The sequence below is a fragment of the Alosa pseudoharengus genome, unplaced genomic scaffold (genome assembly GCF_046254945.1).
Source record: "Alosa pseudoharengus isolate Yale_2024_CS ecotype anadromous, Long Island Sound unplaced genomic scaffold, YU_APseudo_1.1 YU_APseudo_1.1_scf_23, whole genome shotgun sequence".
NCBI lineage: Eukaryota > Metazoa > Chordata > Actinopteri > Clupeiformes > Clupeidae > Alosa > Alosa pseudoharengus.
In genome coordinates, this window is record NW_027468685.1 from 6620867 (window position 1) to 6640738 (window position 19872).

Genomic DNA, 19872 nt, shown 5'->3' on the forward strand with positions numbered 1-19872 from the left:
AAATGTATTTAAGCTTTTCGCCACTGACCATGCGTTTCTGATCGCCAAGATAGAGCCCATAGTCTTCTTAAATTAAGTCAAAATAATCTTTCTAGAGAACGCTAGGTAAGTCTCTTCATACTAAAAACAATACCAAAAATATTTTTTGATCTTAAAGGAAAATTACGGTATTTAGCACTTTGAGTCCCTTTTCTGGTTTGTTTGGATGAACTACAGTGGTGGACACCGAAATTTTGACGATTGGTCCTGTCTCGACTTTTCTGTCTCGTTTTGAATCACCTTTGACTACTCAGAGTGGCTGCCAACAGGCATGCTCAAACATGTCCTAAAACAACCTTTAACATCGTTTTCAAAACTGTGCAACTCACCGAGTGGTTAGTGGTGTTTGTTGATTATTAAAATAAAATATATCGGCGCAATGTATGATTTCCAGCCATCTTATTTGCTATTGTGGAACTATTTTTTTCAGACACCTCACAACCGCGTATAAACTTCCGCTCAATATTTAAACCTGAAGCATAGACGGTGGCGCAGTAATATCAACGTGCAATGAGTCTTCCAACAGTAATCAATGGGATTTTACAAAATGGCAAATAAAACACGTCAGAAACTGTATTTCGCTACGCTACTTGTTTTGGAACATCAACGAACACCACTAACCACTCGGTGAGTTGCACAGTTTTGAAAACGAACGTTAAGGGTTGTTTAAGGACATGTTTGAGCATGCTTGTTGGCAGCCACTCTGAGTAGTCAAAGGCGATTCAAAACGAGTCAGAAAAGTCGAGACAGGACCAATCGTCAAAATTTCGGTGTCCACCACTCTAGTTCATCCAAAACAAACCAGAAAAGGGACTCAAAGTGCTAAATACCGGAATTTTCATTTAATATAAAATGAATAACGCTTGGTTAGATTTTACTTTTTGCAGTGTGTGTGTCTGTGTGTGTGTGTGTCTATGCATATAATATATGTGTATGTAAACTTAATTATATTGTTCTTCCATGCTCCATACCCACACATGTCCATGTGTACAGTGAATATTATGGTCTGTATAGATATCGCAAGCCTGAGTGTGTGCATGTGCCAGTCTCAAAAGCTGCAGGGTGTGTTGGCTTCATTTATGTGTATGTATGTATGAATGTGTGTGTGTGTGTGTTTGTGTGTGTATGTATGAGTGTGTGTGTGTGTGTGTGTCAAAAGTTGCAGGGTGTGTTGGCTTCATTTGTCCCACCTACAGTGTGAAAGTGTGTGTCAGTGTATACTCAGTGTGTATGGACAAAATCACATGTTTTCTGTGTGTGTGAGGGGATATATTACTTCTGTAACATTGTGTGTGTGTGTGTTTGTGTGTGTATGTACAGTGATTGCCAAAAGTATTGGCACCCATGCTAAAGTTGACTGAAAAGAGGAATATAAACTGTGCATCCTGATAAAGTTACCTTGGCCTTTGGAATTAAAATAGCCCCACATCATCACATACCCTTCACCATACCTAGAGATTGGCATGGTGTTATTTCAGTTAGCCTATTAGCTGGTTTGATGCTCATTGAGCTCAATGCAAATCAAACCAGCCAATAGGCTAACTGAAATAACACCATGCCAATCTCTAGGTATTTTGAAGGGTATGTGATGATGTGGGGCTATTTTAATTCCAAAGGCCAAGGTAACTTTATCAGGATGCACAGTATTCTGGATCCATGAAATAACTGGCCTTTAAAAATAAAAATCTGCCTGTCTCTATGGGAATTTAACATAGGGGTGCCAATACTTATGACCCCTGTATTTTAAGGAAGAACATTTATTTATTTATGATACATTATTCAATTTCCAAAATATGATTTTATATTCCTCTTTTCAGTCAACTTTAGCATGGGTGCCAATACTTTTGGCCATCACTGTATGTGTGTGTGTCTGTGTGTTTGTGTGTGTGTTTGTTTGTGTCCAAACATGTGATGCATGTCCGTGTGTGTCTCTCTGTGTGTGTGTGTGTGTGTGTGTGTGTGTGTTTATGTTTGTGTCCAAACACGTGATGCATGTCCGTGTGTGTGTGTGTGTGTGTGTGTGTGTGTCTGTGTGTGTGTGTGTGTGTGTGTGTTTATGTTTGTGTCCAAACATGTGATGCATGTCCGTGTGTGTGTGTGTGGCCTTTTGGCTGGGAAGCATGTAAGTGGATCTGGAGAACCATGCAGCGACACGAGGGGGCTTGTTAACGTAACCCCAGATAAATATCTCGCCAGCTGACAAGGAGGGCCGCAGAGGGTCTCTCTCTCTCTCTCTCTCTCACCCCCCCTCTCGCTCTCTCTCTCTTCCTGTGTCTGTCTGTGTCTGTCTTTCTACACCTCCCCCCTTTCCCCAGTCTCTCTGTCACTCTCTCCTCTCTGTCTCTCTCTCACACACACACACACACACACACACACACACATTGGGGGGATGAGACACAGCAGATGTGATGACATGTTAAATTGCCCCTGTGATGTATGGCTTAATGAAGCTCTTGTGTTGATCGCACCGTACATTCATCAGACACACAGTGAGTGCCAGTCCTCCAGTGACACACATACACACACACACACACACACACACACAGACACTTTCATTCCTACATGCACATGCATGGGGAGACACACGGAAACAAATTCATACAACCCCAACCCCCCTCCCCCCCCCCCCCCCCCCCACACACACACACACACACATACACACACACACACACACACTCATTCATCAGTAGTGTGATCAGTTCGGCGTCCTGGCGCTCTCTGTCGCGCTACTGGGGGAATCTGACAAACTGCAATTCCATTTAACCTTGGAGAGAGGCGCCGACGAGGCCCACACGGGACGACTGTCAATACCAACGCTGCAGAAGCTGTGATTAAACCAGCCAGAGAGACCGCGCTGCGCTGCTGCGTTGGGTAACGGCTGTGTGTGTGTGTGTGTGTGTCTCTCTCTCTCTGTATGTGTGTGTGTGTGTGTGTCTCTCTCTCTCTGTATGTGTGTGTGTGTCTCTCTCTCTCTGTATGTGTGTGTGTGTGTGTCTCTCTCTCTCTCTGTATGTGTGTGTGTGTATCTGTCTGTGTGTGTATGTGTCTCTCTCTCTCTGTATGTGTGTGTGTGTCTCTCTCTCTCTGTATGTGTGTGTGTGTATCTGTCTGTGTGTCTCTCTCTCTCTGTATGTGTGTGTGTGTATCTGTCTGTGTGTGTATGTGTGTCTCTCTCTCTCTGTATGTGTGTGTGTGTATCTGTCTGTGTGTCTCTCTCTCTCTGTATGTGTGTGTGTGTATCTGTCTGTGTGTGTATGTGTCTCTCTCTCTCTGTATGTGTGTGTGTGTATCTGTCTGTGTGTGTATGTGTGTCTCTCTCTCTCTGTATGTGTGTGTGTGTATCTGTCTGTGTGTCTCTCTCTCTCTGTATGTGTGTGTGTGTGTGTGTATCTATCTGTGTGTGTATCTGTCTGTGTGTGTGTGTGTCTCTCTCTCTCTGTATGTGTGTGTGTGTGTCTCTCTCTCTCTGTATGTGTGTGTGTGTGTATCTATCTGTGTGTGTGTGTGTATCTGTCTGTGTGTGTGTGTGTCTCTCTCTCTCTGTATGTGTGTGTGTGTGTCTCTCTCTGTATGTGTGTGTGTGTATCTGTCTGTGTGTCTCTCTCTCTCTGTATGTGTGTGTGTCAGTGTTTCCTCTCACCTCTTCCACTCTTTCTGTTCAGTTCTCCCTTTCTCTCTCTCTCTCTCTCCCTTTCTCTCTCTCTCTCTCCCTTTCTCTCTCTCTCTCTCTTTCTTTGTTTTACTCCTCTGTCTGTCACTCAGTCATTCTCATTTGATCTGCATCTATTCTTTCCCCCCTCTCTGTCTCTCTCTTCTTTTCTTTCTCCCCTCTCTCTGCTTTTCTTTCTTCCCTCTCTCTGTCCTCTCTTTTTGTTACTCTCCCTCTCTCCCATTACTCTCGCTGTCACAAACTCTTTTCTGTCTGTTTCTCTCTCATTCTCATTTTGTCTGCTTCTTTGCCCACAACCGTATTTCTCTCTCTCTGTCCACATCTTTATTTATTTATTTTCACATTTTTAAACATATATACAGTCATTTATTTGTACAATGTTCAATATAGGAAACACATGTACATAAGTCCTCATACATTATGAACTGAATAGAATAGAATAGAATACAAATACTAAAGTAAAGGCACAACACTTCCCCTCCCAACCCCTTGATATGAGCTTGATATGAGCTATAGCTTACTTCTAGACCAGTGGACTCTAAGAACTACTTTGCATTGTAAATCTTCATGTCCAACACAAATAGAAGATGAGGGAAGCCATTTCAAAGCGAGCTCCTGCTTGCTTGTGTGTCACAGACACCACACACACACACACACACACACACACACACACACACACAAGAATACACTCTCAATCTTTGCACTTAAAAATGGCCCCATAATACTCACACCTTCCACCCAAATGTGCCTGGAGTTTTGTTCACCTGACAGGCCCATCAAAACAGTGATTACAGATGACACCAAAGCACCTGTACTTGCACTGACCACTCCTGCCCTGGTCTCAATCATTCCACGCAGAAGAGAGGGTAACGGCGCTTTAAAGCCACAGAGGTTAAGACTTCAACAAAGAGAGCTACGAGTGATCTACTGTGATGGTGCAAGGGAGGGAAAGGACCTTGTCTCACGAGTAATTTATAGCAACACCCTGACATTAAATCTTATAAGCCATAGTGACCTTGTCATTGCTACATGTATGTGTCCACTGCATGGACATCATACTGTACGAAGGGCGGTATGGTCATGTGAGGATATGTAATGGCCTTTGCGGAAGGGGATCAGGTCTTGACCAGGTCATCAGGACAAGGTCTTTTCCCTGCATACACAAATATATGTAATTAGTTTACACACTTGTAGTTGTGTGATGTAGGCCTATGAGTCGAAGGCATTGGGGTAATAAGGACCTTGTCATATATGTCACTTACATGTATGTATGCATGCATGTATGCATATATCTATAGTAAGCATGCATGTATGCATGCGTGTTTCGCATATATGAATGCAGAATGACCTGAGTGGGGCCTGTTTAGTGGTGTTGTAATTATATTACTGAGGTGCGAGGCTGTCTGTAGCGCTGTCTGAGATCCTGATGATGGCTGACCCGCGGTGACCCCTGGATGGGACGACCCTGTCTCACCAGCCTGCCAATGCGAGGGGTGAAATACGACCTGCTCCGACAGTCGCTGTCTGATTAAAAACAATGAGGAGACCAGTTAATATATGAGAAATAAACCTAATAGAGAAACACAGAGAAGGAGGGAGGGAGGGAGGGAGAGAGAGAGAGAGAGAGAGGGAAGGAGAGAGAGAGGGAGAGAGAGAGATTGACTTCCTTTTTCCTCAGGGATTTCTTAGGGTCGAGATGCTAATTCACTTACGCTCTTGAAAGGATGCATGTTTTTACAATAAGAATGAGTGAAAGTAGCCGTTACTAAATTTACTTCTGACTAAATTAAAAGACTGTGGAAAAAAAGAAATGTGGTGCTTTTCTAAAAACCACAGTATGGGTCTAAAAAATAGTGACTATTTTCTGTATAAATTCTCACCTAACACTGGTTCACACCACCCACTGTGACTAAAAAAACATTGTAGATGGTTACTTCTAACAGATATACCTTCACACTTAAGTTTTATTTGTGACTTTAATATGACCACATGGCTGTATATACTTGTGCATGCTGGAACCAGCAGGTATTAACTTTTCCCTGAAACTCCCCTGACTTACAGTATTCTCATTCCTCCTTCTCCCTTCATCACTCTCTCTCTCCCTCCCTCCCTCCCTCCTCTCTCATCCCCCTTTCCTCACCGCTGACAGACAACGAATAACTTCCGCCGCGATGTCCTGAGGCACTGGAACATGCCCTCTGGAGAGCATAATTACAGGAAGCCGCCGGTCCAGGCTAATCCTAAGCACTCCACTTTACACACACACAAACACACTCACTCACACTCTCTCTCTCTCTCTCTCTCTCACACACACACACTCTCGACCTGTTTGTGTCTTTACAAACATCCAGGAACTCTGATGGACAGATTGCCTTTGTTCTGCCAGAGCCCTAATAAAAAGCGAGGGAAAGAAAGGAGAGGAAAGAAAGGGAGAGAGAAAAAAACAGATAGAAGAAAGGACACACCTGTGGTGTACTCACTTTGGTTCAAGCCCTTCTTGATTGACATGAAGTTAACTCTAATAGATGCTGAATGCTACACATGTTTTTGTGAAGTATCAGATCTGTGTGGTTAATGTAACACACTCATGTTCACGGCTTGTAAACACTATGAAACACTATTTAAAAATAAATATGCATAAGTGACAAAAACCACGCTGGAAACTTGCAGCATTTTTGGATAATATGGTATGACAGTTCGTGTAACCTGATCAAATGCTTCAACAGTGGAATACAGATGTGAATAGCTGGAATTATTCTACATAATAATAAAATATATACTAAAAATGTGCTCATTTTAATTAATAGGAGAAATGAGTCAACAGAAATATTTAAACAATGTATACTACCTACACATAAAAGTAACTTTTCATTAAATAATTTGCACAATGAATTAATGTTTGGTAAATTCCCTATATTTTATTGTCATGCTCAGTTGCAGTTATCTGTCTTTGTGTAATTACTGTAAATAACCTTAAATGATGCAACCCAGCTAGGGACTGTGAGCTAAATGTCTGGTGAGAGGAGCTGTCAGCCTATATGCCACATGAGAGCTGGTGGACTAACTTTAATTAAATGTATAACTGTGGAAACATTATAAATACACATTTTAAATATTATACAGTGTTAGGAGAAATAAACACATTTGGAAACTATGGCTTCAGTCCAAGGATTTCAAGGCCAATTGCCTCTCAACGCCTATGGGTTCTAATTTTAGATCTACATAATTATTGCACGTTTCAAATATGATGTGGTGTCTAGGTTGGAGAAAACAACTGCTGCATTTGATACTCCGAACAAAATAATTCCCAATATTTCACGCAACATTGATTGAGCTAATTTCTCTGTGATGGCTAGCTAATTGCCTTGGCGGGTAATTGCTCCAGTTTTCGCCGTGGAGGGCTTCTTCAGCAAGTGCCCCTTTTGATAACCGCTTCGTTTTAACCGTTTTTTTTTATAAAGAAAAGAGAGAGGGAGAAAAACAGCAAAACAAACCTCCACACCAAACAATTAAAGCTTCCACCGTCATTTTCATGACACTAGAACCGAGTGGCTCTTTCTTCAGACTCCACACAGTCTCATTTGAAAGCACGCGATGCTTGGCGCGTTTTGTCCGTGTTCGATGGTCCGAACTAATGCGGTTATTATGGCCCCGAATGGAACAGGTTTCAAACGGGATTTCACAAGCGCAATATACACCATACGTGTGGGAAAAGAATGCCTGAAAAGAGGAACATCTGTTCCATTGGGCGGCAGATAGGTCTACAGTCAGGTCAGCCGGAAGAAAGCAACCTGTAAACTAACCTTTGAACTTTGAAACGTTGCTCCACTGCAGAAAACACATAGTGAGCAAATTGTTAAATTAAATAGAATAATGTGAATTCTCAAGCCCCTTTCCATTGACAGATTATAATTAACACCAGCAAAGAAAGTTTTCTGAACTATGACCCAGTCGTGGGGCATCGAGCATCCCTTACCACTGAAGTCCTCCGAAGTCTTAATAAATTCCTAAAGTGATTAACTGTCATTTATCAGTCACTCGCAGTTATAGTGTAGCTTACTTATCATTACAGATGACCAAGCTTAGCTAAGAGAAAATGGTGCATGGCACAACAGACCTTGCTGTCACAGACTGCCGTCTGCAGGAGATGCATTGTCATCGTCTGCTCAGTCGTCCTGTGATATGGGCACCAAACATCACAGTTATACCTTACCACTTGAAATGGCCTAATATTATCAACAACATAAATCGGTTACTGTTAGCTACACTTGTTTGTTTTTCCCAAGTACCACAGTAGCCTAAACATGAGTGACTTTCCAAGAAACACACTGTAGGATTAACCCACAAATACCCTTCCAAATTAATATAGGCCTACCGGAGAAATAACATGCTATGGTGAATTACACGGAAACAGCCCATGAGTCATTTTCGATTAATTTTAGGTTGTATTACAGCGCTGATCACATACATAAAATTAGGCTACGACACAACTTAGCTTGGTTTGAAAATTGCATTGTTTTTATCAGGGGAGCCTTAGTACATTTTGATGCATGCAATAGTCCAGAGGTGAATTACTTGTATGTACTGAGGTAACAGTGAAATTAATCTGGCGGTCCATCCATCATTGCGCGCTGTAAAGCGCGAGATGCGCCGGCGTGCGGGAGGCAGATGAGCGGATGAGGAATCTGCGCGCGCGTTTTAATTAACTTTTCCTTCTGTCCTGTAATGATCGAGCTGGTCAAGGCGCGCGGCGGGCCCGGTCAAGATACACCGTAATATCAAACAAATAAAACTGCGCGTGATTAGAGGCTGTCGCTTTATTAAATTTGAAATTCAAATGAAATGCATGCCGTCCACGCGCGGCGCATGCTAATGAAGGCTTGGGTGATGAAAAAGGTAGGGCAGTGACAGGTTACTGAAGGAAATGTATTAAACTTAATAAACTCGTAGCCCAGCCGCCGTTGAACGAATTTCGTTATATTTTTCTCAACCCAGGGATTGAACTTTGTAAAATTCCCATTCCGAAAAGCTGTCAAAATATTTGGTGACTTGAAGGATATTCTGCATTGGGGAATGGAATTATTAGCCTATACAGTGATATTCAAACGTGGGAAAAACATAATGATGGAATAATGATAATCATTTTGAAAATGACATAATCTTCCAGTATCCCTCTGCCGGTCATTACCGTTGAGCTTTATTTTAATTTTATTTTTTTAAATCAGGGGATGAGTTTTGACCCGCCAGCCCTTTGTCACCTTTAACCAATAGCCCACAAACCACTCTCTTGCGCAGCCGGTGAATTAAACAAACAGTTGAGCTGCTCGTGAATGTGATGGAAGCACCGGGACAACTGAGATGAAGTTAATTCCTTTTTATTTGTGAAGCGGTGCTCCTTCCGCGTGCCCACCCCCTTCCACCCCTAGGGCTGGCCTGCCACGCCCTCGCAACATTCCGAGTCACGAGCCTCAAATGGACGCGACAGACATTTATCCTCCTATCCCTCTTCACAGTAGCAACACACATATTTATTACATCACTATCATGCTGCTGCCCTTCGCCCAGAGGCGGAATAGTTGGGGAAGTGCTCATCATTTTTGTGTGTTGGCTTTTTCAGGCCACACATCCAGGTGCCTGTCGAGCCACTTGCCAGAGGTACAACAGAGAGTCAAGGAAAACCGAATTAGCCATATTTATCAAGTCAAATAAGTACATTATTCTTATTCTTAAATAAAGAAAACACAGAGGTGAAAAGTTGGCATTGAGATGTCTAAGCAACTGAAAATATTGTATACAGTCAAGTGTTACTTATAAAGTAAAGTATTTTAGGTGACCTGATTATGGAATAACATTTCTTAGCATGGTTGAAATTGCCCTGAGATAAAGTAGCGTTGACTTATCTTTCCCTTTAACCCTCAAGAAAACTATACGAGGGAACTAGTTTGAAGCTGATGACATCACACTGAGAATGTGGCATTCCTGAGTTTCCTGACTTCTGATTGGTCCCAAGTATCACAGCGGCACTTCAAAGCCAGCGAGGAACTACAATTGTGGTGGGGTGGGCGGAAAAACATCATTGTACGGCACACATCTTAAAAAAACACTGAGCCGACTTATAAATGCAAAGGCATCCTTCAAAGAGCACACTTCTGAGATGGCAACTTCACTTCTAGGGGTGAGTGAGGTTATATGCTCATACGCTGCGCTTGTTTTGTGCGTTTTTCTTAAAAACACATTGTGTTGTGTTTAGACTGTTGTTGTATGGTCCATTCAGAGAAGCGACTTTTCTGATTATCCTCGAGTCTCCCATTACTTGTCTACCTGGATTACAAACTAATTAACGAAATTTGGTAAATATAACACTTTTACTTCACTTGGAGACAAGTATGGCTTTTCATTCTCAATGTTTATAATCAATGAGAAGCCTATGCTAGTGTTTTTGTTGCAATGACGCATAGTGTAGTTTCATAACAAATGTTTCTGGATTATTGTATGCTAGACCTCATCATCGCCGCCAAACATTATATAGGCTATTTACTATTTTCTTGTTTTCCTGTCAAAATGCAGTTCAGAAGTCTAATATGTTTTGTGTTTTTTTTTTTCGTCTAGGAAGAACCAAGGTTAGGATCAACTCCTCTGGCCATGTTAGCTGCAACCTGTAATAAAATCGGGAGCCCAAGCCCCTCTGCATCATCTATTTCGGATAGTGCCTCGTCTTTCGCAAAAGGATTTCACCCGTGGAAAAGAGCCGCCCCAAGCAGCTGCAGCCTCGGCTCGAGCCTCCCCTCGTTCGGAGTGTCGGGAGCAGCACGGGGTGGTGCTGGGTTGGCGGACTCCTTCTGCGTGAACGGATCTCCGGGGTCCAGCGCTTTCTCGCTAACGGCCAACTCATCCACCACCCCATTTGGAAACGACTACTCTGTTTTCCAATCTTCTGTTACAAATGGTTCTCAAGAACCCAGTCCACAGTCGGTTTTTATCTCCAAGGTACATACTTCGGTTGACAGCTTGCAAGGTATCTATCCGAGGATGACCGTTGCGCATCCGTACGACTCGTGGTTTAAGTCCGCTCACCCGGGCATCTCCGCCGGGGACGTGGGCACCGGTGGGACATCGGCTTGGGCGTGGGACATGGGGCCAAGCTGGATTGATGTTCAGGGCACAAACGGCGCCTCGCTTCAGACCTCGCTTCACTCTCCCCTGGGAGGGTACAACTCCGACTACACCACGCTCAGCCACTCCGCCTTCAGTGCCAGTCCGTCGCCTCATATTCTCGGCGGTGGACAGCACATGATGGACGGATTCAAACCGGTGCTGCCGGCTGCCTACCCCGACACGAGTCCCACGTCAATAACAGGTGCAAACGGCTCTGTTATGTCCGGTTCTCCTGCGGTCTCTCTCGCGGGGTCTCCTCGGTCCTCGGCCCGGCGCTACTCAGGGAGAGCCACTTGCGACTGTCCAAACTGCCAAGAGGCGGAAAGGCTCGGTCCGGCGGGTGCCAGCTTGCGCAGGAAAGGGCTGCACAGCTGCCACATTCCGGGCTGTGGGAAAGTGTACGGGAAGACGTCTCACCTCAAGGCGCACTTGCGGTGGCACACCGGGGAGCGACCGTTCGTGTGCAACTGGCTATTCTGTGGGAAAAGATTCACCAGGTCCGACGAGCTGCAGCGACACCTCCGCACACACACCGGCGAGAAAAGGTTCGCCTGCCCGGTGTGCAACAAGCGATTCATGCGCAGTGACCATCTCAGCAAACACGTGAAAACCCACACTGCGGGAGGTGCGGGAGAACCTGGATCCGGGAACGGGTGTAAAAAGGGCAGCGACACCGACAGTGAGCAGAGTGTTCCCGGTAGCCCATCGTGCCATACTCCTGACCTAATGCATCCAAATGATTCCGTCCAAACGGCGGGATTGAACGGCCACAATGCAATCAACTAGAGGTCCATACAGACTCCAAATATATATACACTGAAATGTTGCACATGCACTGACAAAAACAAACTACTGGAAAAGTCGAACTTAACAGAAGACATAGATTTTTGAGGACACGCTCTCTCAATTTTGAGAAACCATTTTGCTAAAAAAAAAAATCTCATCAAGCTTTCATCAAAATGATTTACCACATCTATTGCGAGCATGAATTTGTTTAGAAGACCTTCGACTTTAGCGTAAAGACGAAAGCAGCGCTCCCCTACGAGTTCAGGAAGAATCAGCGAAGAAAACTTGCTAACTTGAGAAGACTTTGAAATGTTTACACTACATATTTGGGTGTCTTGACAATTTGATCATTTTAACCTCTGTTCTTTTTTTCGTTCAATAGCCTACAATACTGCAGCACTTTACTTTCGAACATTCTAAGTAAACCTTTTTTTCATGCCAGTGATTGCATCAGAGCAAGCTAAAAAGTCTTTTGGTCAAAATATCAGAGTTTTTTGTCTTTAGTTGTGGAATGACTAATGTCTTAACTGTATGGTTAACGGATATTTTTGGTATGATCTATGGATTTATTTAAGGACTGCCAGAGGCCGCAGATGAATATACAACTAGAAATAGGCGTGAAATATAGCTATTGAAGGCGATGAGACGACGGCGTTAATTCAGGAGACAAGTTTTGTACAGTAGGCTCATTTTCTTGTGCATTGCTGTTCTATGGAGTGCATTTTGACTTTTTGCTTTTTTCCCTTTCTCTCTTTCTCTATCGTTTAGGGGTAAGCCTGAAATTGTATATATGGTTGGTTCTGATTTATTTATCCATGAATTGGACTTGTACGTTGAAGTCTGAGTCGCACTTTGGAATTATATTTATGATTTTAGAATTGTAGAGCTCCGTTCGAGTGTTTTATTTGCTTTTATAATTTAAGCATGTAAATGTTTGAAAACACTGATCGTTGGTTAAAGCCTTGTAATAAAGTCATTATGGTTTTGACCTTACCGATATCAATTTTCCATTGACTGGTACACTGAAAGGCTACCTGCCCATTTAGAAAAGTTTATTAAATAGATTAAAATTTTCAGTTTTTGTAGTGGTCACTGATCTTTCTAACATACTTTAAAGGCATGCAAAATCAATTAATATGACAAATATAAAACTTTATTATGACAAATAGAGACAATTAATTTGATTAAAAAATATACTGGCTGCAGGTTGGTCATGAAATAGTTTCCCAAATTCATTTTAACACAAAAATAGTTATTTTTCTATGAAGCCGAAGGTGGAAAAGAAACAGAAGTTGTCGAAAGACTGTTTCATTTTGAACTGAATATATACAGAAACAATTATGGTAGCCTAATAGTTTTACTGTATGGCCAAAGGTTGTTCAGGCGTGTTAGCTCAGAAAAATGTTAATGCAGAAAGACAGGCTCAGTAATTTTGCTGGCAGGCCTATTTCAATCCATCTCCGTGCCAAGTAACGCCCTATAGAGATAGTATCTGATTTTGGGTAATTAATATCATTTTTGATAGAAATAAATCTGTGTTATGGAAGGCGTAAATGTGAAAATAGCAAATCTAACATGTAGCCTTTTGAATGCGCAAACGTGGACGTCAGATAATCCGCTGGGTGCAAAGAAATAGACGCACCACTTTGCTTTGTCGATATGTGTTACTCCAACAATATTTTGTCAAATTCTGAACAGACATCATGAACAAAAAATAATCAGTTCGTTATCGATTGTCTTTCATTATTGGAACATGCAAAAAATTGGTTTCATTATGCAAGTTTTGACACATTAAATTGTAAAATAACACTTCTCACCAGGCCTATCCCGTATAGGCCTTCGCATTTCTTACAAAATTACATTCTCTAGAAGCGATGGATTAGGCATAGAGCCTTTAACCTTTAAGAGAAAAGGAATACCCTGCCCAATTATAGTCGTATCACCGCCACAAAATAATTTACACGGTTCCGAGACTAAAAAAAAAATAGATTATATGACTCGACTTCACGTAGGCTATTTCAGCCAAAAAAGAAATCATAGTTGTATAGAAACTCTGCAGCAGCTTTGTGGTATCTGATCATAATAGCACATGGATATATGGTCGTTTTGTTAAGAGGAGGAAATGCGGTATTTTAGATACATGTAGTAGGTCTAAACCATGTTTCAGTTTTACTGCTGTCTATATCACATTTTTATCACGCAAAAAGAATGTACTAAATTAAACCACACATGCCGTTTTGAATTAATAACGTACATTTATTACGTATATTAGACTTGATAATTCACGCTCAGACAAAGAAAAAAGTAAAGTCCCCAAGTTAAAACTTGAAGAAGTTGGACTTGTCTTACAAACAGTTCCGGCTCACTTTTGGGAATCCCAAGTAGCAACCGTTTGTAAATGGCGTCCCCAAGTGTCCCAACAGAAAATGTGCAGCCGAGCTCTCAATACGTTTCTGTAAACAGAGTTGTTCAGTATCCCCCGGCCCAGACTAAATAAGAGTAAATTGGCAAATCCGTTAGCCTTCATTTTAAACAAACGTAACTGATGTAAAAAATATGGTTGTATATCAACTACAAAACCAATAACAATGCAGCCTAAGTATCTTATAGGCCTACGATGGGAATTTTTCGGAAAGGGGAATACCAGTCTAGCCTACACCAGTTAAAAGGTCACTTCACGATGATTTTAGGCTCAGAGTAGACCTTTCAGAAAAACAGAGAAACAGACCAAGAGAGAGTGATCAAACGAGATAGGCCTATATTTGGAAACATAGGCGACGTAATTAAACACAATATTCAGTGGTAATTAAACACAATATTCAGTGAGTTAATTTCAACAATAATTTTATTTCACCTTTTTCATAGCAACATCAAGACATATTATTTGAAATCATATTATTTGAAGGAGATGGAAAGTGCTATGTGAATGCCCTAAAGTTAAACAAATATTATCAATGCCCTGGTTTGTGGTCTAATTGTGCTTTAAGTGTCTCACTGGCAAACGAAATATTAATCATGCTGAGCGGAGTTAACGACGTAGCCTACTACAGATTGTGAATGCAAAAAAACAAAAACTTGAACAAAAAATGTAATGTCAAATGATGTTCTTTGTGCAATGCCATGCGTAATCTCACACTACTGGACTTGCTGGTAAGCGGTGTCAGACAGGCTACAGTTGTAGACGCAAGCACCTATAGTTACAAATTAAATCCGAAAACAATGAAAAATGTATTGTGCTATTCAGAATTAGATCAAATATGTAATGCGTAAATGCGTCTATGCATGAGGCCGCATGCATTTAGCGTCGCTGGGTTGTTGTTCAAGAGACACCTGCAAGGAAGTATCGTTTTATCAAAACGATATTGGAAATGTTACGATATGAATGCGGATTAAATGAAAAGGAGATGTTAACCCCAGATCAACATTAAATGGTGGCCATGGGATGGGCCGACGTCGCCTATAAGACTGATTGCCTTTTTCCCATTTTGGTCAGGTGTCAGTTAACAATAAATCCGACAATGTAACAAAAACTACAGGTGGTTGATTTGGCGTACTAATAACATCAATATTTAACTGTTTCTCGTCAACGTGTCTTGCAGGGCATTCATTTTGGGGGGTTATTGCAAACGAGTTATTGCAATGAACAGAATAGACAAACATTGCTGTCTCGTACCAGATGGCTTTCGCTTCGTACCAAATGTATAATCCACAACATACAAAATACTTCAAAAACACAAAACAAAGAAAAATAGACAACAAAATAAATAATCAAAACTCATAAAATCATTAGTGTCCTGAACTAGAGATGAACAAGAAAAAAAGGTAAACTATTGGTCATCAAACAAGAGGCCGCAGAAAGCTCACACAGGAGGGAGAAGTGGTGAGAGAGGTCGGAAGTGGTAGTCTAATGAACATCTCCGCTTCAAGCTACGGTTTTGCGACTAAAAGGAAGCGGACTCCCACCAGTCTAGTTCGGAAGTGGTCGAGCTACTATGTTTTCGTTACTAAAAACGAAGAGGAAGTTTTCCCCCACGAGGTCTCTGTTACCGCCTACTCACACCTCGCCACACCTGAGGTGATTTCACCGATCTTCTTCAGTAGTACAAGACATCATATGTAGGCCTTCACACACCCACACGACTCAAGTGCGTTGTCACGCTTACGCCTAGAATAAAAATTCCAGTGTAGGCGCTTGATTCTACAAAGCCCTGGGCCATTTTCACGTATTCCAGTTAAACTAAATATTTTACTCTTATCACACAAAAAATATTGACGAGTCTGGCTTCGACAGAAACCAATGTAGGCTACTCAGTAACACGTGTGATAAGAGCAAGTACCCTACTGTGTACGTACCTAAATCAAGTCGTAGGCTGATGATGAAGAACATTCGATAAACGAGAGATCAATGCAAACACGTACCAGGTCCTTGCTCTAGTCGGATATGAGGTGATTATGTAAACTACACGACCTCCAACTATGAGCAGAACAAAAAGGAAAAAAGGAAAAACAAATCCAGTTATCTCATAGCCTTGGCCATCGGGAGACACCACAGAGAATCCAACAGTGGCTGCAAGTACCTGGACAAGGAACAGCGACATTTAGGCCTACTGACATGACATCTTGTGACATTTCACCGTTTTCACACTACCGCTAGAAGACTGCTAGAGTCCAACAATCTTGTCCGTGTGGACATACATCGCATGTCAATGACGCCAATTCTGTGGCAGTATAGAGGCTGCGTTTTATTGCCTACAGCTGTATGTGACAACGGAACAACAAGGCAAAATCCTAGTTAATGTCACTACCCCTTCTGTCTGCGGTTGTTCAGGTCAATAATTAAAATTAAAATGTATTTTCAGCAACGCAAGCATAGGCCCTCACTTACGTATCCACTGCTAACAAATGTATATCCAATTATAAAGGGCAGGGCAACTTTCTTAAACAATTTTAAATTATTTTTTCACCTAAATGGAACCTAGTAATCATGGGTAAGCCACTGAAAAGTTGTGTGAGGCTGATTGCTGGATTGAGTTCCCGGTGTATGATGGATGAGGTGGTGCTATCAACTACCACTAGGTGGCGAGCTAACACATGGTAAGTCTACGTCTAGGTCCTCCTCAGTCACTGTGCTTTACCATCTCAATAATAATGCTCAGCTGAAAAGTGTAGTGTATAAAAACTATAAATAAAACAACATCTTTCAAAAGCTTAAATAGGTCACAAACTCTACCACAGAGAAAACATTTACAAGAAGCTACCAAACAAAGGGAAAGAAACAAACAACAAAACAACAACACTAAAATAAAAAAATAAAAAAATCGAACCTTGAAGAAAAAGTATCCTCTACCCTCTTGAAATCAAGAACAGACTGGAACTCAAGAACAGACTAAGTACCGCAAAGAGTTTAGTGCTGAGACAAACTAAACTACTCAAACTAGACAAAAGGTGAGGTCCCAGACAGTGTCCCTCCACAGACAGTAGAGTCATGTGCCCCGTGAGAGGCGCCAAGTCCTTCCGCTAATGGCTGTGCTAACTGCCCTTCTGCCCCCCTTGGATCTGCACCTCAGCCTGTGCTACTTCCACATGTCCTCCAGGGGCATCTTGGGCACCTGCACGTGCATCTCCACGGGCCGCTCCACGTTATGGTCTCGCCGGTATGTGACGGTCTTCTCGTTTGTTGTTGGCGCGTAGGAGAGGTCCTGTTAGACAAAACAATGGTTAGTTATCGTCGTCGTGTTTTTGTTTTTTTCCCCCTATGGTTGGCCTATATCTTAGACAAGGGCCTCGAAGGCATTGTTGTTGTTGTTGGTGAAAGACTTGACGTTTGGGTCCCTTAATTTGAATCATGGGCAAAGTGCAAAGCCTTAAGTCTTAACTAAAACTAATTGAATATCTAGCCAAAGTCAGTTTGCTAGATGAACACCATGGGCAATGATTGCTAGATGAACACCATGGGCAATGATTGCTAGATGAACACCATGGGCAATAATTGCTAGATGAACACCATGGGCAATGATTGCTAGATGAACACCATGGGCAATGATTGCTAGATGAACACCATGGGCAATAATTGCTAGATGAACACCATGGGCAATAATTGCTAGATGAACACCATGGGCAATGATTGCTAGATGAACACCATGGGAAATGATTGCTAGATGAACACCATGGGCAATGATTGCTAGATGAACACCATGGGCAAGACAGTGATGAGTCAGCTCAGTGCCCATGTACTGTATGCCACGCAATAGGTCATTTGTGACCAAGTGCATAGTACACTATCAGTAATCTAATACAGTAGTATCAGTTGTAAAAACTGGCTTTTATTGTTTCATTGTTTTACAGCAGTGTTTCTCAAACTTTTTCAGACCAAGGACCACTTAACCAATAAAAAAAAACCTCACGGACCACTAGCTAAAAGAAAGAGTAAACCTACTACAACAGTATATTACACAATAGGCCTACTTACCTTCCTTTTTGTGTCAGAGGATTCATATGATTTAAACTGGCGTAGCTTACATAGGCATGTTGCAGAACTGTTTGGATTTACATACAAGTTGGTTCAACATTGCAAGATATTATATTTTACCATGTCTGCTCGCGGACCACTTGGGATAGCTTGCGGACCACCAGTGGTCCCCGGACCAGACTTTGAGAAACACTGTTTTGCAGTGTTAAACTATCTTATTTGTCCTGAAGGAAATCTTCCCTTGGCATTTTTTCCCTCTGCATTTGAATTTTCCCTCTGCAATAGTTGTAGTTCATGCATGAGAACTTTGCGCTTTGCCCACCAAATAAATAAGGTCCCTTGAACTCAACAGACAAATACATCTCCTTGACCAGTGCACCAGAAACACTGGACACTTGTGCACTTGGCTGGAATGTCTGACACTCAGTCTAAAGGAACTCTGTTCCCAGTTACAGTTCCCTAGAGACACACCAGAGTAAAAAAAGTGGTAAGTTGGGTGGTCAAGTGGTCAGATTCCTACAGGAAGAGCCTTATGGTTTTGTTTTACTAAGAGGATGAAGCCACATGACTCTTCTATTGTGGTATTCTGAGCACCACAGCAGAGATGTATCCAAGTGGGTGAGCAGTGATGAGAATCAGGGACTACTCCTTTAAAAATATTAGCTATTGAGCTTATTCTTATTCTTTGGAGGACTCTGCCCTCTACTGGTAGAAAAAGGAAACTGCGGTAACAGTGGACACGTCAACAGCATATGTCCTTCCGTCGGCTCTGACCAGATATGTAACATGATATAGACTGTTTACAGTGCCTACAGGCTTACACAACATGGCACACTTTAGACCGACCGCAACACATGTGAGTACCAAGAACAATGTAAAGAAACACACACAGACAAATACACACAGAGCTTTGACAAATTAATTAAGCATATTAATAGATCATGCACACACACACACACACATACACACACACACACACAAACACAGACATACACACACATACACACACACACACACAAAGAAAAGGAAGTGAGAGAGGCAGAGAGAGAGAAAGAAAGAAAGAAAGAAAGAAAGAAAGAAAGAAAGAAAGAAAGAAAAATACAGAAATATACACAGGTTTTACAAAAAAAATACTAAAACACAAAACCAACATGCACATGAACCCAGAGTGGACCGACACCGACCTTCTTGCCGGTGTCCAGCGGCTGGTTCTGGTTGTCCGTTTGGGGTCTCTCCCGGCGGCGCAGCATGATCCGGAGCACGGCCAGGATGCCCAGGCCTAGGACCACCGTCAGGAGGAACACACTCAGGAAGGTGACGAAATACCGCTGGCTTGATAAGCACTCTGGGAAAGAACACCGACAGGTACAAAAAACAACAACATTTTAAAGGTATTCCTCCTTACTCCCTACTTGACTCCTCAACTTGTAGTTGGAATGTGCATAATACAGTGTGTGTGTGTGTGTGTGTGTGTGTGTGTGTGTGTGTGTGTGTGTGTGCGCGTGTGGAATGTGTGTGTGTGTGTGTGTGTGTGTGTACGTCTGTGTGTGTGTGTGTGTGTGTGCGTGTTTGTGTGTGTGTGTGGTTCTGAATAATTATCTGATACATGGTACCATAGTGTGTTATTCCTGAGGCATGTTACTCAAGTGTCTCAATGAAATGGGGGGGGGGGGGGCAGCTGATCCTGCTCTCAGCAGAGGGGGGGGGGGAGAGAGCGGGGGGGGGGGGGGGGGGGGGATCGGCCGAATCTCTC

At 42.3% G+C, this 19872-nt stretch overlaps 2 protein-coding genes across 2 annotated transcripts in view; one reads left to right on the plus strand and one right to left on the minus strand.

Moving 5' to 3' along the window:
- Positions 1-9863: 9863 nt before the first annotated feature.
- Positions 9864-11650, plus strand: sp8a (sp8 transcription factor a). Its single transcript, XM_076300884.1, has 2 exons — positions 9864-9884; positions 10319-11650. Exons 1-2 carry the CDS (start codon positions 9864-9866, stop codon positions 11648-11650), a joined length of 1353 nt encoding a protein of 450 aa, XP_076156999.1.
- A 2827-nt stretch (positions 11651-14477) lies between these two features.
- The window catches only part of itgb8 (integrin, beta 8), a 34763-nt gene continuing 29368 nt past the window's right edge, over positions 14478-19872 (minus strand). The window contains exons 14-15 of the mRNA XM_076301171.1: positions 19304-19464; positions 14478-17349 (exon numbers count right to left, since the gene is read on the minus strand). Coding sequence (XP_076157286.1) covers positions 17224-17349; positions 19304-19464 — 287 coding nt within the window. The 3' untranslated portion in view covers positions 14478-17223. The remainder of the gene's footprint in view (positions 17350-19303; positions 19465-19872) is intronic.